Genomic DNA, 27,637 nt, shown 5'->3' with positions numbered 1-27,637 from the left:
TTTCCTTTAACAGTGGTAGCAATAAAATCAAGCACAACCAAATGTGCTGCTACACAGAACAAAGTATACTTGTAAGTACAAGGGAAAGCTCTTCCAGGAATACAAATGCGAGATGAGGTCTAGCTCCCTGAAGGGACGTTGTCATTTTCTTCTGACATTGTTTTGAGTAAGAACCGGCCATGAGGCTAAGATAGTCAAATAGCTCAGCATGCCAGCTCCTACTGCAGAGCCCCAAATCAGAATGAAGGCAAGGCCATGGCAAACCAGTACAGCTGTTCAGTGGAAGTCTGTATAAATTATTTCCTTTCAGCAAGACATTGAAAATTGGCACAGCCTGCTTACCCATAGGAATGGCAGTCATTGTGCTTTCAGCCTCCACTTCTCTTTCACCGATAAACAGGAAATTATTTTGATCCTATTCTGTCACAAAACATTGTTGAACAGGATGTGGCTTTTGTTTAAAATATCTAGAAAGCATTAAATAGTTTTCCATCTTCCATTCCCTTTGAGGGTCAGTTATTAGACTTATCTTTAGATTAGGTAAAGCTGATGTTGGGAAGTAAATCAGAAATGATGAGATTTTTATAGCACTTTGCCAAAAATGGTGAGATGGCAAATGGGTAATTCTTCCTTAAACATTTCTTTTACACCCCCTGCAATCCCAGAGGATGGTACATTAGCGTAATAATGTCCAAATTCAGCTTTCTGGTTGCTATTCAACCACTAGAGAATCAAATGATAATTAAATCTATGAGTGTTGAGCTTCAGTGAAAATGGATGAAGAACTTGGATTTCCATTCATGCTAGACATCAGGGAAAACCAGTCCTTCCTAAGGAGAAGTGGGAACACCATGACATGCACACTGGTATGTATTTGCTATGTTTTAAGATCATACAGGGAGAACTGATCTCTGGTGATGAAATTAGCCTAGCCATAGAGCTCAGGCCATTAAAAAATGGTATTCAGAAATAAAATATATTTTCACTTGACAGAAAAAGGTGATAGGCTATTCTATACCATTATGTGAAATTTTGTGGAGAAAATAGCTTATAAGACCCAACATTTATTTTGGGCCATGTCAGAAGCCATGCAAAAGTAATTAGGAATTTATAAAATGCAGTATTGAAAGGATAAAGGATGTAGAATAAGCCAATTATATAAAATGGATACATTATGTTTCAGTGATTTCATAATAGATAAATATGTCACAAAACCTACCATAGTTTCATAGTTTCTTGGATGCACCATTTCTCTGCTTGTAAGAGTCAGAGAGCAGCAGTACCTTTTTCGAGTGTGGGCTTGAAAGGCATGAAGCCTGTGCATTTACAGAGTCTTGGCATTTTGGAGATCAGTATCTTTTACTTGCTTCCTTGAAATTCCTAAGAATTTTATGATTAACTGTGTGCTTTACAAGCAAAGCTCAGTGGCACAATGGGTCTGAGCCAGGAATTTTGGGTCTTTGTTTTTGAGGGGACCTTTTCTTTTCTGTGTGCAGAGCTAAGGATTTGGAGCTCGAGTTACAGTGAGTGTCTGTGCTTGCCTCCTATATGACAGTTTGGGAATGAAATTATGGAAGAATGAAGAAAGCCTCTATCCTGTGTTTGAACAAGGGGCTAGCATCTTGCATTTGTATTCTGCACACAGTCCCATGAGGCATGCAGATGGGCCTATCTTCTGCATATAGGGATAAAAAGATACACATGGGGCTGAAAAGCAGCTCAGACAAGAAAGTGTTTTCAACACAAGCATGAAGACCTAAGCTGGAATCCCCAGGGCTCATAAAATATGAAGTTCAGCACCAGAGTGCCTCATGCCTTGAATCTCAGCCTTCAGGAGGTAGAGGCCGATTGATCTCTGTGAGTTCAGGTACAACTTGGTCTCCATAGTGAGTACATAGTGAAAACATCTATAGCTACCCAGTGAGACCCTGTCTCACAATAACTGAAAACAGAAACAAACAAACAAACACACACACACCGCTATATTTGGAGAATCACCTTCTGTAATCCCTGCATGGTGAAAGGCTGGAACAGGTGGATCCCAGAAAGCTGAGCTGAATGAGTGAGCTCCAGGCTTAGTGAAAAACCTGTGTCAGTGAACATGGTGGAGAGCGATCGATGAAGTCACCCAATGTCAACCTCAGGCTCAGGCATGTGCACATGTGCACACACACTTACACATGCATACGCATGTGCCTTCACTCCCACAATTACATAAAAGTACTCACACACAAAAACAACTGAAAATAGTATGAAGCAGAGTCTGTTCTCATTAAATGTTAGGTATTCTTCTTATTATATTAAATCTGTTTTTCCCCCTCCTGTTTCATTATGGGAAAACATGAAACATACCTGTTACTCATCTCAATCAACTATATCAAGGCCAGTTTAACTCCTGTGAGACTGACTAACTGAATGGTTGATCCCTGTGTCTTCCTTAGAGAGAAGTAAGAAGCCCTGAGGTCATTTCACATAGGATTCTTCGCCAGTCACCACAAACGCCTCCATTAAAACCCTAGGAATTATCATAGGTTCACTCAACTTCTTCAAACACTAGTCCTGTCACATCTCAAGCATTTCACAGAAGAAGCAATTGCCTTTGACAAATGAGAAAGGTCAGCAAAGTACCCAGGAGGCCTGAGAAACTGATGTTCCTAATGTTACAAGTTCAAGTGATTAATGAGCAGCTCAAGTGCGGACACCTGAGAGCTGTTAAGAGCATCAGTGGGCTTGGGTGCCTGTCTTAAACGCTAGGATAGAAAGTGTGTGGTTGGGAGCTACACTGCTGTTCATTTTCCTCTTCGTTGAATGACATTATAGCTCATACCATTAATAATGGCGCCTCAGAGAAACTGCCTCAGGACCAAAACCTAATTATCAGCAGAGCAAGGTCAACAGATCCCGAAGCTAAGTCACTGCCCTATGTAACACTGCCACCCATGTTGGCAGTGCTGTTTGTTTCTCATTTTGTTTTATTTTTCTGACTCATCTCCATTGTCTCTAAAGGATCAGTCTGAAGCTTATAAAAATCTACAAAAATGATACAGGAATGGATACCAATTTCTATCTAAGGCCAATAAGACAAAAAATTTATGAATTTGACTTATACAGAAAATACTAAGAGCAAGTTATGCCTTCAATATCTGTACGAATGTTCATTCATTTGGGAAAAGATGAAGCAAGTTATTTCAAAATTATATTTCCTCATATTTAACCTTAGCTTTCTAATATACTCAGACATGGGAGAGAATTTTGAAAATGCATTTCCTTTCAAAAATTGGACAAATAGCTATATCTGACCATGTACTGGTCAGGGAAAATAAAATAATGAGTACATCTTCACAAGCTGAGAAGGGAGAAGAGATGGGTTCAGGAGCATAGGCAAGAAATAAAGTGATGGCCAAGCACTAACAGTTCTGAGATGTGCACAGCACTGTGAGACCTTAAAGGTGGACAAAGCTTGGCCTGTCTCAAACAGCAAAAAAGAGCTGTGTAGGTGGTTATAGACAGCTGGATCGCCACAGAAGGATGAGAAGACAATTGCTAGGCCGATACATAGAGGACTGGTATATGTGGTACACAAAGTAGGCAGACCATGCATATAAGAAAGAGGGAATCAGAGAGCTCAGGGAACTGGGGCAATCACAACCTCCTTACTAAGACTAAATTACTAGGACATGATGGAAAGAGACAGGAGAAAGGAATATCCATGTTACTAAGAGATGCTCAATAAAGCATCCTGAGCAACCCAGCAATTGAATGATGAAGGTAAATTCAATTGCAGCTTTCTAGATTACCTCTTTTAATGTAGGTTATGGCTATACGGTAATTCGTAATTCAGTCTCTAGCATCCTAAACTCCAAGTTTATAGAAATAAACACTGAATCAGTGGCTAGTTATGAATAATAAGGGGACACCAATATAAATATAGACTGTTATAGTCAGCTAAGAATGACTCCAGATGGCTCAAGATTTCAGAAAGACAAATTAAAGAATCAGGTTTTAACAATGAATGCTTGGATGTGGACCCCATCATGTTCACTTTTGGTAATTATCTGGGCATTCATTGCATATCAGCATTTCCATATAAGTAGTAGAGGTAATAGAGAGGAGGGAAGGCTTTGAAACAAGGCAGACAGAGTCAAAGAGTAGGATAAGTGTGCATCTATTTCTAAAAGGAGATAATTCACCACTCTGTGAAACTGTGATGAACAGCTAAACATGAAATACAAGCCAAGCCAAGCCCTCACTTCATGTTTGACATGCATAAAATAAATAATGGCTGCTATTAGTTTTTATATAGTTGGTAAGAATCTATGAAATCTGGGCACTTAAGAAATAATGCTGGTGATACAAGTTTAAGTGCCCTTCACGTAGACTTAGCATCCACTTACACTGTGGCAAAGGAGGCAAAGCTTATAGGAAATGTTGGCCAAGGAATAAGAATGAGGTGATGTCTTCAGGTTCAATTTCCATGCCGTTGAAATGTTAATCATGATTTTGCGTGTGTGTGTGTATGTGTGTGTGTGTGTGTGTGTGTGTGTGTGTGTGTGTGTGTGTGTGCGTGTGCGCGCAAACTCACGCGCGTGCATGCATGCATGCTTTTAATAAAATATGTGGGTGTATAAATAACCAAACCATAAAGAACAATGTGAGCACTTAACTAGCCATATGCTATGATGATTCAATAACTAGCTTTTTAAAAATTTCTGGCTATCTCTAAGTTTCTTTTTTTGAACTGGCTTACTATCAAAAGGTATTTGCTTGTCAATAATCACAGTGTTAGTGTCACTGATCACAAGACCTGTGAAGCTAGACATTCTAAGTATTGGCTGCTATACCTACAGAGCGGGAGATGACTATCAAGTGTGTATTTGTTCTCACAGAGAGATGGCTAGTCTTTAGCTGAGAGTTGCTAGGCCAATCAGGGTCTCCTCTATCCGTCCTCCTCTGTGTTCTCTCTCTATCAGTAGAAAAGGAAAGGTGTGCGCATTTTCTATCACACACACACACACACACACACACACACACACACACACACACGCACGCACGCACGAAAAAAAAAAGCATACCTTCACCCCTCCAGCCTTTCTGTTTCTAGCCTCTTGCCTTTTATTCCTCCCGGAGAAGTGTGGCCCCTGCTCATTGCTGTAGATTTTTTCTTGCCCACACTGTGGGTGTTAGCCACAGTCTTCCTGTCATCTCCTAAATTTCAGAACTCAATTTCATTCCACTCCCACTGCAGCTCATGCCACCTCCAGCAGCTTAGACTGTTTGGGGATTTTATGTTTGTTTGGTAGGATCTCTGAACTATTTCTTTGTTTGTTTGTTTGCTGTGTGGATGTTGTTTCATTTTTACTGATTCTGGAGGGAAAGCGTGTCATCATTAAAAGCTTAATTTAAGTGACAAGCAAACACTCATTTGAAAATAAAAAACCCCAAAATTACAAAGACTTATGCTTGCCATTAGTCACCCCAAGACCTTCGGCAATGCACTGACTCCCATGGGCCCAAGCTTCTCCATCTGTACTATGTTGATATTAAACATGTGCCTCAAAGGCTAAGGGGGCTCCTGAGCTCACAATCACTCAAAAGGTTTTTGCCTTAGAGAACACAGTTTCTATTACATTTTTCAATTCTTTTGGATACACATTCCACTTAACAGTTTTCTACTGCAATATAACTTCAGCCATTCGGGTTGATGGACAGGGTTTATTGTAAGTGTTCATCACATCTCCTGCTCACATCTTTGATACACTCTCTTGATTTTTATTTCCTAGCAGGCTGCCATCCAGTAAGCACTACAGCTCTCCTGTCGACAGAGAGGGAAAGGACTGTGGACCAAAGGATAGTAATTTGGTTTCTGGATAGCACACAATCAAACGTCCTCTGGAACAGCTCAATTTCCAGGTGAGAACGTATTCGGTTTTGGAAGGTTTGTTTCTATAATCTACAATGAAAACTAAGCAATTCCTGATTTTAAAAATAAACTTCTTAAAATGCTACTTGCTTAGACAGTAGATTAAACAGAAAAATATTTCATTATTTTTTAAATATGTAAGCCTATATGTCTCACAGTGGTTGTGTGGGTGTGTGTGTGCACATGCAGGCACACATGCGTTCACATCTCTGCATGCTCAGAAGTGAGCCTGCCTTGTAAAGTGGATGTTGGGTTACAAACTCTGGTCCTCATGGTTGGGTAACAAGCTCTCCAAACCACTGAGAAATTGCTCCATCATAACTGCCTCTTCTTTTAGAACCAGCATCAAATAGTCTGTAAATTTCCTTCTCAGAATTACTTATGAAACTGAAAATTAAATTTGCTGAGACTCTCAGAGGCAATAGGTCAATTTCTATTTGTGACTAGTGGCTCCAGAAAGTCTAGAGTTCAAATTATAATCTATTTCATGAGATTTAGACAAAACTTGATATTATACATACAAATGTAATTTATATGTACATATTTCCTGTGTGTGTTTGTGTTTGTGTGTGTGTGTGTGTGTGTGTGTGTGCGTGCATGCGCACTAACTGTATTGTGTCCACAGTCAGGAGACAGAAGGAGAGAGATGCTGGTACTCACCTCACTTTCTCCTTTCATTTGCTCTGCTACTCCAACCATTTGAATAGTGCTACCTACCTTAAGGGTAGATAGTCTCCCGTCCCCCCAGTTACTGCATTCCCTGCACAGATATGCCCAGACATTTGTCTTCCAGGTGATTCTAGACCCTTTCAAATTACATGGATAAGCAATGCTAACCACATACCCCCTTAGAAAATTTATAAAATTTGGAAAAAATATGTAGAAGAATATGTTAATGTTTGAGTTCAAAAAGAAATAGGAAGAGTGAACATGATATAAAAAAGTATATGTCATAAATTTACATAGACTCTCTGAGAGAATATGCAAGAAAAACTGATAATTCTCGCTGCCTTTGATAAAGGGGTTGTGTAGCTAAGAGCAAAGTCAAAGGGGAGAATATTATTGGCAATGTATTTTATTCCACATGTGCCTTAAGTACTTAAAAGTAAAACCAATTTGATTCTTTCAAGTTTTACTACTATCATTTAGTATAAAAATGGAAACTTTAAGGCACCATGCTCACAGACAGATCAATAAAGCATTATTATGCATGGGATCTTACTCTGATATTTCCCAATCCACTAAAGCTCTAAGATAAGTGGCTCTCAATGATTGGAATGGACCAAAGATAGTTTTAGAATTTCCTCCCAGAAAGACTAAAGAGTGAAGAATCAGCCTCCAGGAGAATCTGTGACAAGCATTTCTGAGTTAAACAGATGAGTGAAATAAAACAGTTCCGTGACTCTCAGGTTAATAAGGCATAGGTTAAAGTCACACATCCTGATAGTATTCTATGGAGAGTGGAGACAGGGGGAGACAGTGAAGAGACAGGGGGAAGTAAGAAGAAAGGAGGCATGGGGGAAGTAATAGAAGGAGAGAAAAAAACCAAATACCTAATAAAATGCACCCTGCCAAGCTATGCTTAAATTAAACAAGGACTACTCACATACTGTTGGCTTTGCCAAAACTAAAAATGGAGTAGGCTTAGGTAATGGAGGCAGGGTGCTAAGGCAAAACCCAGGCAGATAATAAGGAAACTGATATAAGAGTGGGACGAACTCTAAAGTAAGCCTGGACATGAAAGAATGAATCCTTTAGGCCAGTCCCACATATCTCTGACAGTACCTGCCACCTGCTGATGTCATATACATGGAAAACAGACAAGCCCAGAAAAGTGCCCCTATAGCACCTATGTGTCCATATTTTTATGACTCACTAGGTATATCTAAGAAAAACAGGAGCCAATTACAGAAGTCAAAGTAAGTAGTGAGAAAAGTTAAGGTTTCTATGTCTACCAAAGTAATGAAATGCAAGCTTAAAGTTCCCATAGGCTACCATCCTGTGAGAGGAGGTTCATGTTGAGAGAACAAAGGGAAAATTGAAAATGTGCTAATATGTATTCCTGAGATTTAGTTACACTATGGCCATACTTAGTGAACATAAGTATCTACCATTCATCCATATGTCACATGGTTTCCACCTATAGAATGAAGTATGGTGATTATTCCTGTGCCATAATCACTAAGGTAAAGGGCAACAAATCATGGCCAACTCTCTTATTCCAGCAAACATTCCAATCAATGAACATCTTACCTTTTTCCAGAATGGGATGCCTCTGGGTCCATGGCCCACCTCAAGCAACTGGAATCATGGCAATAGGCAATTTCCTCCAGAATTCTCCAGAAAGCAGTCCTGACTTTGTTCACAGATTTCCAGGATAGCCTGGAGTTCAATCCCTCATGATGACTGCCAACTCTGTTGTTCTTTTACATTTTTAAAAATATATGTTTTAAGCTGAAACCTTCTTTATCACATATCTTAAAACACATTCTTGGAAGATGAATTGAAATCAGAGATGAGCTCAATTTAACCAAAGAACTTCTTGTGTGCACTCTGATGTGTTGGGTTATAGTAACAGTGAAGGAATTCATGATGTGCTTTCCTAGAAGGATTTGGAAGGCAGAAACAGTAAAATCTTTAGAATAAGTGATGGTAAGAGTATCAGAGATACCAAGAGAGACACCGTGTTGACAACAGAATATGAAGGGAAATTCACTGTTTCTTCCTAATAAGAAACTCCCACGATGGAGCAGGGTCTAGTCTCTGATGGGAGGACCAAAGAAAGCTGGCCAGAAGAAAATTTCATATCTGCCTCAAGGATCCCTTCATCCATCTCTTCTTTTATCTTCTATCTCCTCTACGAATGTCATAAAATCTCTTAGAAATATCTATTTCCCAGAATCCCTTGTAGCAGATAAACTGGAAATGCACAGTGGATAACATCCAGTATTTTCCCTCAGTAACTTTTCAGAGAAACAACATCCTATAAAAGAGATGCTAGAAATGTTTCTGAATGTGGGTTCAAACTTAACTTATTCAATGCGCCTCCTGTATGAGAAAATCACCAAAGCTAGATTCAAAACGCACATGATGACACTCTTTCCCTTACTCTGAGAAGGCAACAGGAGATAAAGCTGAGGTTTAGGAGGAAAGCCTACTCCCTCCTAATCCCAGGCTACAAGATGATGTTATTTTCTTTCTTTTTTTTAAATATATTTTTATGGGGATGTTATTTTCTATACAATGGAACTCTAGTTGGCAACTGTGTTAAGAAGCAGCAAGAACCACATTCCTATTAAAGAAACAACTTCGACTGTCACATGAGACTAAGCTGTGAATCCTTGACAAGAAATCAAAAAGAAGATATTCTAATCACTCGTACATGTATTCTCTCTGAATTTAGTTGCATAGTGTTCTCAAGTTCTTCCATCCGTGTGCCAATAATATGAAAGATGGATTAGAGAAAATAAGCCATATGAAGAAAATGTCTTTGAGTTCTTTTATATACCTTAAACATCTGTACTTATTATAGGCTTCTATGTAACACATCATTTTGGTTCGAACTTCAGCCATAACAACAGGTCAACACTAAAATCTACTTCAGGAAAACATATCACATTTACTTTGTGATTTCCACATTACTCTTGGGATATAGCAACAAACTTCTGTACTAAAGAGCCTCCATTTGTTTAAAGAAACTCTTTTCTCTTTTGAGACAATTGTGGTTCAACCACTGGATAGTACACTATCCTCATGGGCTCTGTAAGATTAACTGTCAGCATCCTAAATGAGTATTATGAGATGTGAAAAGTAAGGGCTCTAATCAAATGTGGCCCCCACCCATGCTGTGATCAAAGTGGGTGGAGAACATACTCTTGCTGCAGTGGTTGCCTTTCAATGCTGCTTTCCATTGTTCTGAAAAGAAAACATCTTATCAGATTTTCCCACCACAGTAATCCTGGTACTTATCTCTGATACTATCCAGGATTGGTCATATGGGGTATGTGATATTGGCTCCATGGACAAGTAAGGCTAGAACAGGAAAACATCTGTTGACATCTTGATCAAATAACATTTACTTCCTTCCAAGAAAGTCTCAGAAGCCAAAACACCCTGGACATGAGCCTGTCTGTCCTTATGTTCAGTTTCTGTCTTTCTTTTCACTGTAAGTGAAAATGAGAGAAAAAAAATCTTCTGATAAGAATTCTATAATCTTTAAAGAAGTCAGACTCAAGTGGCCACACTTAAGATTCCAATATACAAGATGTCCAGAAAGGACAAACTTACAGAAAACATATACATCAATCATTGTTTACAGCTAAGGTTAGAAGCAGACATTAAATTCAGATGGCCAAGTGAGGAAGCTGGTGGGTGATAATAATATTCTTAATGTGACACAGGTGATGTATGCACAAATTTATAGACTTAATTATGTGATTGAGTGACTTTAAGGGATGGAAGGTATATCCCTAAATGCTGTTTAAAGCAACAAAATTTTCCAAAACTTCAGGCTTTGGAGTAAAAGAATGTTTTAATTAGGTTTTTAGCTATCTAAATATCATGAAAAATTCCTGCCTAATTGGAAATATTTTAACATGACAAAATATGGCATTGCTTAAAATAACTTAAAGTAATGCCAAGATATGCATAAAGCTTTCTATGGAGTATTTGTGTGCATATATATTTTTTTCTTACTTTCCCTTAAGTTATAAAGAATATTTTCCTAAAATGTGTAGAACAATGCTTTATTAATCTGTTATCCTGATATTATATGTAAATAAGAAGGCTGATCCAGCAAGTAAATGAAAGAAACAAGTTAGTTAGTTTGCTATCCTTTCTCTGCTGTCATTTCTCCAGGAAGAGTCAGGTAAAGAACAATCCAGACTGCAGATATCACCATGGCTTCTTTGTGCTAGGATGCTTAAATGATTGAGTTGCCCTTGTTGAATCCTCCAAGACTACGTTTCCTTCTTTCTCTCCATGAAGAATGTAGTCATGTCTGGCAAAGAAAGTGTACAAAAGTGTTGAGGGGAGCTTCCAGGCAAGGCAATGAAATATACTGTTTAGCTACCTAAGATCTCTCCTCTCTGTGGATGGAGAGCTCAAGTTCTCCAAAGGGTTGGCCTACCTCATGGAAGAATGCTACGATCTTTAATTATGCCTTGGAAAAGAGTGGTCTGAGAGAGCCATTCAACTGGCACCACACTTCATCTGAAGTAGAAGGAAATCGTTTCTTTGTTTCAACTCATTGAAATTTTAGGATGCCTGGTTATAGCAGTGAGTATTAATCAGCCCAGTTGGTACAAGACACAAGAGCACTCAACGAATATTTCCCCCTTTTCTCCTTTAGTCACTGTGGCCTAGTCTTCCCGTTTCCATCTTTCTCTTCTCTTCCTTTTTGCCTTTTGCTTCACCTGTAGTTAAGGTTCACTTTTTAAGACAGAAGAAGAGAGACAATGAAATGTTTTCAGCATGTGTGTTCTCGGGGTCTTTCTTCAAGAGCTGGGATGCTTGAATGGGCAATGAGAAGAGTGGTGGATTGTCCTCCTCCGTTAGAGGAACCATAGTGAGTCTGTTTGGTTAAAATGTTCCATCATCTTTAAGGACTGGCTTTTGCCCACCCTGCTCAAATCTTCTACAGTCATAAATGCCAGGGAAGAAATCAGAGTTGGCAGCCACCCCAGGATCATGAACTTTGCATTTGTCAGCTGCAGTTTGGGGTAGTGGAGAAGTGCATGCTGGCTTTTTAAACTAAAGCTTTTTGCTTACCCTAAGGGTTAGTTCCTGAACAACACATTACCATTTCAACTTGTTTTTAAGTGACTTCAGAATCCACAGCCCTTTCCTCCCTTTCTGCATGTAGAATAAATGCAAGGAAAGGAGAGAAGGAACGACCCGCCCTTGTTCAAAGATCACGCCCCTCGCCACACAAAGACTTGTGAGCACTACCACCCCAACCCCCCCCAACTTGTAACCTCTGGTTCCCCTCAAAACTTGTCAAAAAATAAAACAATCCAAATAAAAAACAGCTCATAAAACAGTAAACAAAATAAAGTCAGTTTTTCTTTTCTTTTTTAAGAACAAAATGAAACTTGAGGGAAAACTTACTGGAGTTACAGTTTATCCTGATACAGTCTAGATGGGGAAAAATAAATGAAAGATGAAATTGCATCCTTCAAGGTAACAGCTGCAGACATCCAGAAACAATCAGTCCACCCTTCCGGGGACAGACACACGCAAGAAATGTGGCCATTTTATATATATATATATATATACACATATACAATATGTACAAGATTAAGGGTGGGTGTATATGTACAGTATATTAATTAGTAAAGTTGGATACATATATATATACACACACACACATATATATACACATATGTATAGAGATATATACTGGTATACATATATATCCACAATAGACATCAAGACTTTCTTTTTTGTTATTTTTATAAAAAAAATCCCTATTCATTTGTATAAAATATTACACAATTGGATTTTGAAATGTTAATTTTGTTAAACTTATGAAATTAGATTATATATCCCTATAATTTATGTCCTTAAAATTATCTTTGAAGACATTAATCATAATTTTGAATTAGTGTTCCAAATAGAATCACATCTGACACATTGTGTCTTTAAAAAAATATTCCCTTGAAGTTTCACAGGGTAGTATTTCACCCTTTCTCTTTCTCTAAAAATCCAACTCCTTCCACCCCTACTTTAAGTTGGGCCCCAAATACTACAGAAATTTGTGTAGATACACTTGTCATCTGCCTTAGACATAAGGAAAGGGTTAATACCACCTGGTCATTTCCTGTCATAAAATGGCCACTTGCAAACGGCTAACCGCACAAACACCCGTCACAGATTTTAGAGAGGTGGGGTCAATCAGGTATAGGGTACAAAAACCCTAGAATGTTATTACAATTGGTTGGCTTTCCTGACTGTTACTGGTCCAAAGGCTCCCAGACCAACCCATTCACCAAGCTTATCTCTGTCTTCCTGCCCAAATGCCCAGACGGAATGAAGTGTCTACAGCATTCAGGGAGAAGGCAGGGCAGGCTTGTGTGGAGGAGGTCATGGGTACCTTTGACATTCTGCCTACTTTACCCTATAAGTCTGTATCACAACAAGAGAAAATCCTTTGGTTGCATATTTATCTCTGAAATGGGAAATGTGGGAAGGAACTGTCTAATTTCCTGCTGACAACCATACTATGTATTCTGTGTCAGAGGTCAGAGTAGTTATTGCTTTATTAATCACTGTCTGGCAGTCATAGGCACATACACCATGGTAATTCATGAGTCGAATCCATGAGTGTCAGTGGGAACAGGGCAGCCATGGCTAGAGAAATGTCTTGGTAACTGTTACCAAACTGCCCAGAGGAATCTAGCATTGGCTTATGATGGTGCAAATTCCAATCAGGATTTATATAAAGTCAGATATTGAAAGGTCAAAGTCAGTGATGAGAAAACAAAGAAAGCTACAGGGAAACATACAAGTTTATAAATGATGCTCTTCTATTGCTTAAGGTTTACCCAGTAGTTTTCAGAGGACTAGTGCAACAAGATGCCACCATCTGGATTCCCCTAAAGTGAACTATTTTAAGTGAGCAAATGAAATAGAAACTAGTTGCAACCTGCCCAGCAGAATAGAGCTATGCTCAATCCAGTGAGAAGTAATTTATAATCCCAGTCATCCTGAAGATGGAGGTAAGCAGCTTTACTTTATTTTATTATTTTTTGTTCCCCAGAAGAACATCTCTTGAGAAAAATCTGGGTTTGGTTTCGTGCGGTTAGGTTTGTCATGTGTCGTCAACCGCAACAGAAAAGTGGGAGCAAACAGCCTTGGAGCAATTGGTACGATCACCAGACAGGGGAGGCCATGCCCCTAGGAGGACCGGAGAGGTGGGCAGGCAGGAGGAGAGGGCGGGGCTTGAACTATTGGTTACACCTAACCTCACCCAAAGCAGGACAAATATCTCTTTCTGACTTACCAAAGAAGAAGGAGAGGAAACAGGTATGGGCAGACATGCTTAGGAAAAGGGGAAAGAGGAGTGGACCTAAAGCCACCAACCCAAGGACTGAAAACAAGAGTGTTGCTCTTTGGTTGTGTGAAGCTGAGTAATCTGGTATAAGGAGAGGTATTTCAGTTGGGTTCATCTCCGCGGCCACGTACATGGATCCATGAAGTCTAAATTGCACCTTTAAATCCACATGAGAACTTAGGGCTTTTAGGGATAACAGACAATGTGTTTAAGTAGAGTACATTGAATTATTTTTATCATTTTACCTAAAGAATGAGTGCTTTATGGAAACAAATGCTTCCCCAGTGTCTTCTTGACAAGCTCCAAGGTTGCAGTCTTGTTGGTGAGGGCGTCCATTTTTTTTTTTTTTTTTTTTTTTTTTTTAAATGAGAAATGAGGCAGGGACGTTAACTTGGAGAAGGCCATACCCTTCATGTCTGTCTTCTGTAGCAGCCAGGGTACTCTCTCTGAATGAAAAAATTCTGCCCAGGTGCATTTGGGTACGCGTGCATATATGTGCGCATGTGTGGCATTTGTTTTGCTCATTTCCTTTGCTTTATTTCAGCGAAGTAGGAGAAATGATTGTTTTCCATACTGGCAAGCTTTGCCCTCAGACTGGAAGCCATGAATGCTTCTAAAATCTGTGTGGTTTTGGTTTTGCAAACGCAGAATTCAGGATGTCTAGAGAAAGAATATCTGGCGAATTGAAATGTGATTGGTTAGATGCCTAACACTGACCTTAGAGTCTTTAGGGTGGATGGAGGGCTACTAGCACTATGCTGAGGACGCCTATTGGTGGCTTTACTGTAATGTGGTTCAACTAAAACCGAGCACAAAGGCAAAGAGGGGTCCCCTATGCGGATGTTTCAAAGGTGACAGTCATGAATGTTGCCATGAAGGCATTTCCATCACTGATCCATATGCAGGTCTGTAGAGCCAACACACCACACCTAAGAATCTAGCAGTTTTGGAGATGCAAATTCTCATCTCAGCTGTACTACTAATGCCCTACAGAAGCTTCACGTCTATAAAAGCAAACATTAAAAAAAAAAAAAACTACTTTGCTGATTTATCTGTTAAAACTGTTGCCAGATTAAAATAAAGCACAATTTTTGAGATTTTTAAATGTGCTTTGATGGTAAAATATTGTCATTCCTTTTTAATGCACAAGGAGCTAATATTGGATGATCAACAGCCGGCTTTATAGCTTTTAAAATCATGGTGCCTGGTGTATAATATCTCATACAGCTGCTAACGCTACATATGCCTGTCTTTAGAAAATAAAATCTTGGGAAAACTCTAGCCTCTTTGGCATGTAAAAGCTATGTTACATTAGAAAATATACACCAGGTTTTGCTCACAGGAGCACACCAATGTTAGCAATTTGAATGAACTTGAATCTCCTTTGTGTATGCTTTAAATGGGGAGCAACTTCACATACCCAAGAGGCTAGCCTGAGCTACAGACAACTCCAGGCTAGCTTTGCCTCACAGAGTGAGTCGTTGCCTAAGGGGGAAATATATATATATATATATATATAGTAAGAGAACAAAGTTGGTTTGGGAGAGGGTAGGTGTGGATGCAAACTGTGCTTGGAGCTAATTTTCTCCTGTAGCTAGTAGAAAGAATAAATGACTTGTGACAATGAAGAAGAAAACACATGCAAGAGGGACTAAGAATACCTTGGAACAAATACTGAATATGAGGTCTATATACCGGATAAGGAATAATGCTTAGTTTCCTATGCCAGGCTTAGAAAACATTAAGTAATCCAAAGTTATAGTTGTGATGGACTATACCCATTGGACAGAGCAAATAACTCTCCTTTTTTAGAGAACAGCATTTGAATGACAATGAGACTCTTTCAGCCAGATTGTCTCAGCAGATTAGGAATTGGATGGAGCATGAGTCAACAAATGTCAAAAGGAAAAAAAAAAAAAAAAAAAAGCTGTCCTTTTAGAAGACTTGGGTGCCAGGTTTGGCCACAGTTTAAAATAGGAGAGGTGAGATTGGTGCATTGCTAGGAACACATTTAGCATCTATGATTAGCAGCGTGTGTGTGTGTGTGTGTGTGTGTGTGTGTGTGTGTGTGTGTGTGTGTGTGTATGTGTAGGGGGAGGGAGAGAGAGAGATAGCCTCCCACCTCTTTTCCTCATTTTATTCCTTTCTCTGACTTCAGTTTTTCTTGGAAGGCGACAGCTGCCAAGGTTTCCCTCAAAGCCTTTATACAACAGTATTTAATGAGGAAAAGATATTGTCTGTTGAAATACAGGCATGTACCCCCTTGGATGCCCGGGGGCTCATTCCTATCATGTGTACATATTCCTCTTACTTCAAAGGAGACACAGGGAAAGATTGTCTTTTGCTTTTCTGGGAATGAGCCACACAGCGTCTGATGTCCAGTTTTATCTTTTGCCTTATATTTTTGGGCTAGCCTTTGTTCTCTCTGCTGTTTTATCAGCAAGGTGAGTTGTGCTATCTGGTTGTTGGTTTTAGGTAATGTAACATGCTTAGTTTGGTTCACATAAGGTGGAGAGGGTGCTATGGGAGGAGAGATGGGAGGGGCAGGGGTATGCCAATCCCTGCTGGCTTCTCAGTACTCTCTGTTCTCAAGGCTGTTTGCTATGCGGGCCGCAGGCTTTGGGCCTTTGAAGGGTTGAATACCATCTTTTGATTTACCATGGTAGATGGTGGAGAGGATCGAAAACTCAAGAATATAGATACACACACAATAAAAGGTCCAGCAACAGAATAATAATAATAAGCTAAAATAATCAAATACATACACATATACCAACAAGAGAAAACCAAGAGACACACTGAAAACAAAAAGCAGATGAGATTAGACAGAAAAAAAAGTGCACTGTGTCATAAATACCAAAAACTACAAGTAAAATAAAAACACAGAACTAAATGAGCCACTACTCAAAACAGTCCCTTGTCCTTAATGTTTCCATATTCTGGAATTGGTACCAGTTGACTTGACAGTAGATAAGAGTTGTATCTATTCAAACCCCCATCTTTCACCCATGAAGGTTAGAGTTTTCTATGGTCTTGAACCAGGTGTATTTGGCCATGGCTGTTACTAATCTGTGCAATAGAGCGCCATATCTAAACATGGTCTACAAATCCACAGGCATCCTGTAGCTTGGAAGCGTGGACTCAGCTAAACCATTAATTCTGACATCACTGGGGCATTTGGCTTTCTGCTGAGTGCAAAGAACGAAACAAAAGTGTTTGTTTCTTTTCAAAGTCAAGAGGTTCCCAATTTTCCTCAGAAGAGGATTAGGATCCAGCAAAGAGAGCTAAAAGCAGGAGAGAACGTGAGGCTGTAAGGGGAAAGAGTTCAGTAATATCCATTGTAGGTAGCTGCAGAGAAAGAACACATCTTAACCCCCAAAAAGCTATGTTTGAAATTATCACCATTTATTTTGCAAATCTAGGGTGAAGTTGACACGCATAACATGGAGAGACTAGGGCCACTGGTGGGCATTTTGGGGCAACAGTCTTTATACCAAAAGGGTTGCTGACACTTGGTTAAAAACATCAGGGAGGAAAACAGGTGGGTGTATCGGGAGTCACACCTTCCATGCCCCGATGCTCTGAACTTAGGAGACTGTTTCCAAAGGGATAAAAGGGACAATGTAACCTCTGTCCTTCTTGGAATCAACTTAAATCTCAGTGACATTGAGACCACTAGAATCATCCAAATGAATAGTCACTATGGTCCTAGAAGGAACGCTCAGTGTAGCTGTCTCCCAGTGGTCTTCTTTTTTTGCCTCCTCTTCTTCCTGGCCCTGTCCTCCACTTTGACTGTTTTGAGTGGTGACCAAGGAGTTGGACACAATGGGAATATGATTGATTGATCAAAAGATGGACCAAAGTAGCGTGTTTTACACAAAGCTAAATAATTCAAAAAAAAAAAAAAATCAAGAAAGGAAACTTAGAAAACGAATAAACTAGTAAAGAAATCACCACTGTCAGAGACCAAAAATTGACATCAAACCCTCATGCAGAAACAGGGAGAAGGAATTTGTTGCTATTGGCTTTTAACCCATGGTCTATTAAACAAGAGGTGAGCGGCTAACTTTCAAGAAACAAAGAATTCAACGAAAATAATGAAAATCAGAAAAGGAGGGGAGACAAGCCCAAACAGAATGACAGAGGGTCCTTCATACGATACCTAAGTTAACCATGAGCTTGACACGCCCACCATCCAACTCTAGACGCAGCGTATCTGCAGAATCCCTGGAGGTAGTGGCTACCAGCAGCCCATAGGCTCGCTGTGACATGAAGCGGAAGGACACATCCTCTGCCTCCGTGTGCATCACCATGGGCATGATGACCTTCATATACATACTGCCGTCATAGCTCAGGATAGATGCCTCTGTCAAAAAGAGAATGGGGACCATTAGCACAAGGAACATTAGGGTTTGAGCGGCCCTTTCCCTTATAGCCCGAGTACAGCCAGCACCAAGTTGTTAATGAGGTGACCTGTGTTTGATACAACTCTACTGCTGTTGCTCTACTGCTGTTTGACTACATGACCTGGAGCCACTAACTAAGACTCTAAGTCGGTGGTTCTCAACCTGTGGGGCATGGCTCCTTTGGGGAGGGTTACACATCAGATAGCCTGCATATCAGTTTCCATTACAATTCATAACAGTAGTGAAAATGACAGTTAGGAAATAGTGATGAAATAATTGTGTGGTTGGGGGTCACCACACATGAAGAACTACATGAAAGAATCACAGAATTAGGAAGATTAGGAGTTAATGCTCTAGATCTTTCTTCTTTCATGTTCTTTTTTTTTTTTTTTTTTTTTTCGTTGTTTTTTTTACAGTAGTAGTTGGCCAACACAAGACAAACTCCATGGTTTCTACGTGCTTTTTGTTTTGTTTTGGCATTTTTTTTTGTTGTACTCTATGATGTGTCTGGTACTTGTTCTAGGGTATTCACAGACCTGTGAAGGGCACAATAGTGCACTCTAGTTATAACAGTATTTTCCAAAGTAAATATGGCCTCCAAGGAGTAGTAATTTGTGTTGTAGATAAATCAAAGGCACAAAATGAACAACTTAGAATCTGCATAAGTGTTTTCATGGGAAACGAGGGAGAAAAAGCATATAGCCATTACCTCAAATAAACATAAGTGGCAGGGAGCTGTCTGAAGTAAGATCACACAGTGGACCAACTCACACCCAGGACACATCATGGTAAGAGGTGCTACGAACATGCAGTGAGTCATGGCAGCTGATGCTAGAAGAGCAACAAAGTGCTGGTGGTGTCCTCAACAATTTCATTTTATTTGTACTCTAACAGAGATTGTATAAGGAATGAAGGAAACTCATTTGGACTTGATGAATCTTTCAGGCCAAACACTTGATTTAGGAAATGTGAACCCCCACCCACTCATGTCATCAAATATCATCTCAATGCTGTAATATGGGTCTAGTTTTCCTACTCTCAAATAAGAAAACTGAGGCGACCAGAGTGAGACAATGTCAACTCAGAGTGACACTAGCTATGATACATTACTTAAAAGACTATGTCTAGGGACTGTTTTTTTTTTTTCAGTACCATGAACCTCAGCATATAGGCTTGTTTAGTCATCCACTGACAAATATCTCCAGGCAGCATAGCAAAGAAAATACCTCTCACTCCTATGGAGCTATCCTGTCTCTGGACTCAATATCTCACACTGTGTTCTTAATTCAACATTCAGTTATCAAATAGTTGCTACTTCCATATTCTGTGGTGAATACACGGGTGAAGCAGAAACCCTATGCTAAAGGGACACCAAGTAGGTACAAATAACTATATTAAAAACACAAAATGGTTTAACGAGAGCTGTAACATTTAGCTTCTAGTAACACCTGAAGAAAGATATGTGGGCTGATGTAACTAAGGCAGGCAGTATCTGAGCAGATCTTAGGGATGGGAGGGTTGCAATGAAAGACATGATAACACCAGATCTTACACAGAGAGAAAATACTATCTCTACAAACAAAATGGAAAGCCAGGGCATGCCCAGGAACCCAAGAGTGGAAACCATGCAACTCGCTTGACAAGGATCTGAGACTGAGGTCTCCTCCAGATGGCCCTGAATGGACAAGAGTTGAATCACCTGACAAAGATCCCATCCCTCCTGACCCCCAAGCTCATCAGTTGTTGCGATGCCACCTGTTACTTTCATAATGGCGGCTTTCACTGTGCTCTCCTGTCTCCTTATCTTGATGCGCTCCACTTCCCTTGTTCCTGGTTCTCCAAAACTCACTGAGCACAGAAAGCTAGATGTTCTGCCAATATCAAATAATAATACCTGGCCAGCAATTCATGCTTAATTGTGTAAAAATGTCACTGATGTGGAAGCAACATTTAATTTGGGAAAAATGCAAAAACTGTTCCTTACTAAATTTTTCAGTGGTTTATGATTTACAAATGGCATGTGAAAATCCTGAGACACTGAGGAAAGAAATTTCTAGGGTTGAACCTTCTATTAGGCAAAAAGGAAAAAAAAAGCCTATGAACTGGAACTTTCAGGAAAAGGTTTGTGCGGATTCTGAGAAGAGCATAAACCAAGAGTGGAATGGTGAGCAAAGCAGCTTGGGTTAACGATTTCACTTTTATTGGAAAGACTGGCAACCACAGACAGCAGACCCTGGAATTGTCATTTTAAGAAGAAAAAAATTAGAATTCTTAAAGAATATAACAAGGAGTTTATTTAAAAAATGCCTAGCTAGGCATTAACCACAAGGTGAAGCAATGTCTAGTAATTCTATACAAAAATAGCTTAAGAGTACTAAGGTCTAGTTGCTAATGTCTAGTTGAAAGGAAACTGCAAAAGCTGTGGCCTTTGGCCAAAACCAAAACTGGCTGAAGAGTTCAAACATTGAAGTTAATAAGAAATAAAATGATGTGCTTGCTTTTGGGGTCAGTGGGGGCATAGACATTGAACTTGCTTCTGTTTCCTGAAATTTAGATGAGCTTAAATTTCTGTAGAATTTTATGCAATTATCATGTGAAATAACTGACTTCACTCCTTAAAACTTTTTGACTTTACTTCCCTAAAAAATTAAATACACAACTGAGGTTTGTGTTCCATAGTATGCATGCCTGCCTGCTAGCAGCTACCAAGAACACTGCCTGTCGGCTTGCATCGAACGTCTGAGTTGGGTTTTGCACCGCTCCCCTTCATCCCTCTCCATGGACCCTCACAACATTTGGGGTGCTAGGAGTACCCCCGCAGAAAGAGAAAGAGGAATTCTAAGATAATAATGAATTATTCAATTTAGAGCAACTACATCGCTCTAGCTACAGGTATTTTATCTATGGATTCAGCCAATCGTGAATAGAAAATGCTTGAGAAAAGTCATCTGTGCAATGGCTTTCTTGACATTATCTTCTACACAACAAATCATAGCAACTACTTACATAGCATTTACAGTGCATTAGACATTGAGAGCATTCTATAAATTATTTAAAATATGGAGGAGTATATGTGAAGGTTATATTCAAATGCTGCATCCTTTTATACTGTTTGAGAAATAAGAGTTGGTATCCTAGGGGGTCGAGGGCCAATGAGCCATAGACACTGAAGAAGGGCTTGCCTCTTTCTTTTTTGTTGGTAAAGGTAGCTTGAGCCTCGAATAAAATTAATAGAGCTTGGTAGGACCTCAGAAGTAAGTAAAAAGTTCAGAGCTTATGATGATTTTTGGATACCAAACACCTTTCTAGATGTTGAGGGCTTGAGAGCAATGAGAAGAAAGACTTCAATTTATAAGTACAGAAAGAACTGGAATAAAGAAAAACAAATGTAGGCAGACCACAAGAAAGATTTTGAAATGGTTACACCCCTATCCCAATTACACAACAGACTGAAGGTCTTTTGAAAGCAATGTAAAGGCACCCACTCATACTCCTGGAAAGCAACATATCTCTGGTAGATCCCATACCAACTAAAGCTATGTGTTACAAATTAAAAATTCTAAAGGGCTCATAGAAAAAAATGTGATGATTACAAGAACCCAAGCAATGGCACAGGATGGTCCATTAGACAGCAATCATAATCCAAGTTAGCATATGTTCCAGGTATAAAAGAAAACAGTTTATCTTCCAGAAAGGCAAAATCAGAAGATCAAAAATAAGACCTAAAATGTACTAAGAATTTGATATTATTTTTTTCGTGCTTTATAGGACTATACATCCATTAAGAAGGCACTTAATCCTTAGAAAGATCCTGAGAAAGCCAATTTTATATTTTATGTAAATACTAGATCACACAGCTAACACATAGCAGACTAGGGGACTAACTGTAGTTACTATGAGTCTTGAACTTGTGTGCTTAGCCATCTGTCAAACTGCACAGAACTAAGCTAGGCACATATCACATGTCTAGGCATCAAGGCATAGCTATGATGCTTCATGGTAGAATGTGGCATTCTGTAAATGTGTGTATGTGTATGAGTGTGAATGTGTGGGTGTGGGTGTGAGTGTGGGTATACTTATGCCATTATTTATACACACACATTATTCATAAATGTCAAATTTACATAAGCAAATATAATGTACATATTCTAAATAATACATTGTCAAAATAAATATGCAGTGATCTGTGTGTGTAATTATGAACCTCATTAACCATAACTGTGCACCCTTATATATAACTACATAGAAGTAGGCTTCTCTTCAAGAGATATTAGGAAGTTAAGTGAGTCATGAAATGAGTAGTTTTGATGCATTCTATTTAAACATATTTCAAAATTAATGGCTGTTCTTTCCCCTCTGAGGCTTCGTAGTTCTAGAACATAAGTGTAAATACACATAAGTGTAAATGTTCTGTCACCATTAATCACTATTAATGTATCTGCCACTATTAAAGCAGCACAGTATAAATATGAGGTGACTATGGAGAGTAAAGCAGCCATTGGTTTGAATTAAGGTGTCTCTCTCTCTCTCTCTCTCTCTCTCTCTCTCTGAAGTGCTGTGTGTTGTTTTACTAACACACTGTTTTCAGAGAGTAGCTATTTATTAATGAGATAATTTAATTCAGATGTTAACTGAAACAAAATATGACCTATGGGTTCTTTTTAATTTTCTTAAAGAGATTTTAGGAACAAAGACTGCCAGGACTAGAATCTTATTTGTATGTACAAGGGAGATATGATTCTAAAGAAAAGTGATTCAACCTATAAAAATATCATATAGATTATTGAAGAATAGGAAATTATGCCATGAGTTGACTGCATTTTGGTACCTACATGGTCCTGGTGATGGTATTTTGATCCTGCATTTAACAGGATTTTAAGTCATCCAGGAGACACAGCTTTGGATGTATCCGTGAATATGTTTGCACATGGCTCTAACTGAGAAGGAAAGACCCATGTTGACCATGTTCAGAATTATGTCATAGACTAGGATTCTGACTGAGCTAAAAGGAGAAAATTAACCGAGTAACCGCCATCACCTCTCTTTGCTTTCTGGATGTAGAGGGTTTGCAAGCAGTCTGCCATGTTCCTGATACCCTGCCTTCTTAACCATGATGCACTCCAATTTCTCAAACTGCTCGCCAAATAAATCCTTCCTCTGTGAGTTGCCTTCTTGTCAGGAATTGATCACCGTGTTAAGAAAAGCAATTAACATAGTCTCCTTCTATTTTATTCTTTTTCAATTCTTTACTATATCCTTTTGTCTTTCTTAAATATATTCTAATATCTTATTTAGTGATTTTTAACTATGTTTCCTGGGCTGCCTTCTTAGTAATTGCTAGAGGCCTTACAGTGCACATCTCAATTTATAAAATTCTATCGCCTCTCTATACTAACTTAACTATAAAAGCTTGCTTTGTAATTCTGAGCTAAATTCTCAGACCAAGATATGGAAACCTCACTCTTATATGACTCTCTTACTTTTTCCTATGATTCATATTTCACATATATATTTATATGTGTAATATATATCAAATAATGCAACTTTATAATTATTACCTTATAAAAACATATGACATTCTAAGAAGCTAAGATGAAGAAGGAAAGCTCAAATATATTCACTAAGATTTTTTAAAATTAAGCTTATTATTTACTGTGTTTAACTCATTTCTTTCTGTTGTCATATCTTTTTTCAAATATAGCTTCATTCACTTGGCTTTATTGTAAAATATATGGCAATTCTATATGCTATAGCCACAACAATACAATTTAAAAGATATTGCCTTATGCACTTAACTTTTTAAATCAGTAAGAGAGAGAAAAATATGTAATTACAGCTTTTCTAATTAGATACACAATCACTTTTACTAGAGTTCTATCTTTCCATTTAAATTCAAATTAATATGTGTTTTAACTTTCTTTTAGCCTCAACAAGATCTTAGCTGTGGTTGTAAAGGAAATGCTCTAAGAATGAGTTTTATGGTTTTGTTTATTGAAAGATACTTATTTTACCTTCATTTTCCAGACAACATTGCTATAAGTAGCTGATAGTTTCTTTTCATCAGCTGTGTTCAACACCATTCCACTGTCTTTGATCAGAAGAGAGAAACAGAAATTTATATTTGCATTTATCTTACTTAGAGTTGATTGAACTTCTCGGATATGTAGATTAGTGCTTTTCATTCATTGGGGAAATCTATAGGCACACATTCAATATATTTTTGTCTCTTTTACATAATGTTCCAATTATACATATGTAGATAACTCAAAGGTCTCTCACAAGAAGAAGATATATTTATCTGTATTCTCTCTCTCTCTCTCTCTCTCTCTCTCTCTCTCTCTCTCTCTCTCTCTCTCTCTCTCTCTTTCTATTTACAGGCCTAGACTCTCTTGATCTATCTTCAAATACATTCTTCTCTTAATCAACTGAAATTACTTTTGAGTCCATCAGGTAAATTTCTTAGTTAGGTCTTGTACCTGTCAACTTCAAATTTAGCTTTTGGAGTTAGTTATGCACAATTTATCCTTTATTGATATGCTCTATTTCAGAGGTTCTTGGCATTTTCTGCTTGTGAGCTCCTTTTGCCTAAGACATTTTTATTTGACTGTGTGTATATAAGTATGCAAAATAGGTAAGATTAAAATGTTTATTGATAATAAACCATAAAATTTATCTTAATATAATTTTCTGATATACATATAATTTTACCATTCATTAAACCCAAAAATAAATTTGTATATTAATAAAATAGCTGTGATTTTCTATTTTTACATAAAATTATATTGATGGCTGAGTATTTGATACTGTAAGATGTGGAGCATCTTCAATATTTTTAAATCAATCATTATTTTGACTTCATAAACAGCAATGATGTGAAAGGCACCTTGAATGGACAAATATTTAAAAATAGTATAAATGTAGTTCAATCAAAGTAATTTTCAGGAGCTGTTGTTCCTAATTCCAAGTCTAAAACAGTGATTTTTAAAATTAAACATTCTAATATAATATAATGCAAATATAAACTAGTCTGGTACTTGTGTGCTAAAGAAAGATAGTAGGAAACATTAAAAGTTTTTGTTTTCTATAATTAAAGAGTCCTATATTTAAAAGCAGGAGACACCATGCATGTAGTTAAAAAAGACATTTCAGTCCATAGTAAGTACTTGTTTTCTACCTGAGCTGAGCAATTCAAGGCAGCATTTGTTGAGGCTGCACAGCACAAAGACACACATGTGTGAAGTATGTGTTCTGTGTGTTCAGAACCAAGGCTGCAGTGATGCAACATGGGCAAGTGCTTCCAGAAATGCCTTAGATGTCATATCTTTAATTTTTAATTAATGTTTGGCCATCACGCATTCATAAAACTTTTATTATTGTCAAATAGTTACATCATCCTGAGTTAGATGAAGTCTATTGGAGTCATGACCCATTTGATGAGTTCCATTGTCTTGACTTCCTTAAATCCTTCACATTTAGTTTCTCTTACATCTTTGAACACCCTTTTAACATTGCCATTGTAGTTTTCATTGGTAAAATTCTATATACATGTCCCTGAAGGTCACCCTATCACCTGTACTTGTCTCTGTATATGTATCTCACTGTGCTATTTTTTTCCATATATCTGATAATATATTATTATAAATTGAGATCCTGACCCCACAACCATCAATGCCATTTGGATGAGTGAATTATGAGTTCTGTTTTCCTAGTAGTGTGCTGTGATATCCCTGTGCAGATATTTTCCCATTTCTCTGTTTGGCTCACCTCCCAAGGTATTACTCCAAGATCAATATAAACCACATTCTGGTGAAATATAGACTTAAGCCTCTTTAGTGAATTTGATTTTTACCCTTTTTCTATTGGATATGTGTGACTTGGAGACTGCTTTCAGGAAGTGCATGATTTTGTCTCCCTTTTAGCCAGAGACTAGTAACTTGTCAATTGTTCTTCTGTCACTAATAGGACTGAGGGGGAAAAAAAAACAGAGTTTTCAGCCTTCCTGACCATCAAGAATAAATGTGGCTTCATTTTAAAGGCTAGTCTGTAAGGAGAAAGCCATGAATAAGAGAATTTTATTATTTATCCAAGAAGATCCTCCTTAAGTACAATAAGTCATAGGTTGTCCTGAGAAGGGGTTCAGTTCTGCCCCTGTGTTATTCTAATTACGCTGGTTTGGGTGTTAAATAGTAAATGTGTCAATTTTCTAGACCTATAGGGAAGAGAATATGATCACAGAAGTATTCTGTAGCTTTCTAATCCATCAGATACTTATTATTTATAATGAACTTCTGGGTGGTCTGTAACTTGCACATGGTCTCTGGTTCTACTGAGCTATCTCCTGATTCTGAAATGCTTGCCATTGAAAACGCTTTACAGAAGCTCTTCTGCATAAGTTTTTCCAAGCTCTGACTCGGATATCATCTCCCCTTCTATCTTCACATGCCATGGTAAGAAAGTTCTTTTTACTACACCCTAGCTGCCTGCAGAAGTAACAAGCTAATTATCTCCGAATGATGCTTTCCTTGTAGGCATAGACTCTAGAAAGACAGTAGATCGGTGCTTCTCAACCCGAGGTTCACTTATCAGATTGCCTGCGTATCAGCATTTACATTATGATTCACTGCAGTAACAAAATTACAGTTATGAAATAGCAATAAGTAGTGTTATGGTTGGGGGTCACCACCACATGAGGAACTGTTTGTATTACAGCATCCCAGCATTAGGAAGGTTGAGAACCACTGCAGTAGATGTTGGTCTTCCAAGCTTTCCCTTTCCAGACAAAACATCTTTCCCATGAGTAAGCTGGACCAAGGCCAATTGTAAGCCCTAGTAGTATTGACTTTTCAGAACTGAGGTACATAGGGGCTGGTAGAGGTAGGCCTGTTTTCTTGGGTGTGACTACCAGCATGCAGTTTTTGCAACAAAGGAGCTGGGGAAAGTTAAATGGTTCCAACAGTGTGCCACTTCTAGGATAAAATTATAGTCTTAGGAAATGACAGAGAAGGGAGCCATTGTCTGTCTTTGTAGTACAGACAATAGAGCTTCTACAACAAGCAACAGAGTGTTGTGAAGACACAAAGTGTGGTTTACACAGCATGACTCCTGCTGCTGAGAATTAGTATATATCTCTTTCTCTTCTCTCTATGTATACGTATATGTGTACATTTGCAGCTGACGTGCATGTGTCTGCATGAGTGTGAAAGCTAGATGGTGGCATTGAATGGCTTCCTCTATTAATCTCTGCTCATCTTCCTTTCT

The 27,637-nt window shown here is 38.4% G+C and overlaps 1 protein-coding gene across 32 annotated transcripts in view; it reads right to left on the bottom strand.

Annotated features, from left to right (window-relative positions):
- The window catches only part of Nrxn3 (neurexin 3), a 1,522,640-nt gene that overhangs the window by 944,879 nt on the left and 550,124 nt on the right, over nucleotides 1-27,637 (bottom strand). For 29 of the 32 annotated variants that reach the window (XM_051149743.1, XM_051149800.1, XM_051149829.1 and 26 more), the window contains 2 exons: nucleotides 18,136-18,339; nucleotides 12,029-12,055 (listed from right to left, as the gene is read on the bottom strand). In XM_051149743.1, the coding sequence (XP_051005700.1) occupies nucleotides 12,029-12,055; nucleotides 18,136-18,339 (231 nt within the window). The remainder of the gene's footprint in view (nucleotides 1-12,028; nucleotides 12,056-18,135; nucleotides 18,340-27,637) is intronic. The other 3 variants (XM_051149769.1, XM_051149790.1, XM_051150057.1) reach the window with 1 other exon arrangement.

Source organism: Acomys russatus, chromosome 1, assembly GCF_903995435.1.
Source record: "Acomys russatus chromosome 1, mAcoRus1.1, whole genome shotgun sequence".
Classification (NCBI taxonomy): domain Eukaryota; kingdom Metazoa; phylum Chordata; class Mammalia; order Rodentia; family Muridae; genus Acomys; species Acomys russatus.
Note: the sequence above shows the minus strand (reverse complement) of the source record. Positions and strands in the feature narration are given on the sequence as shown.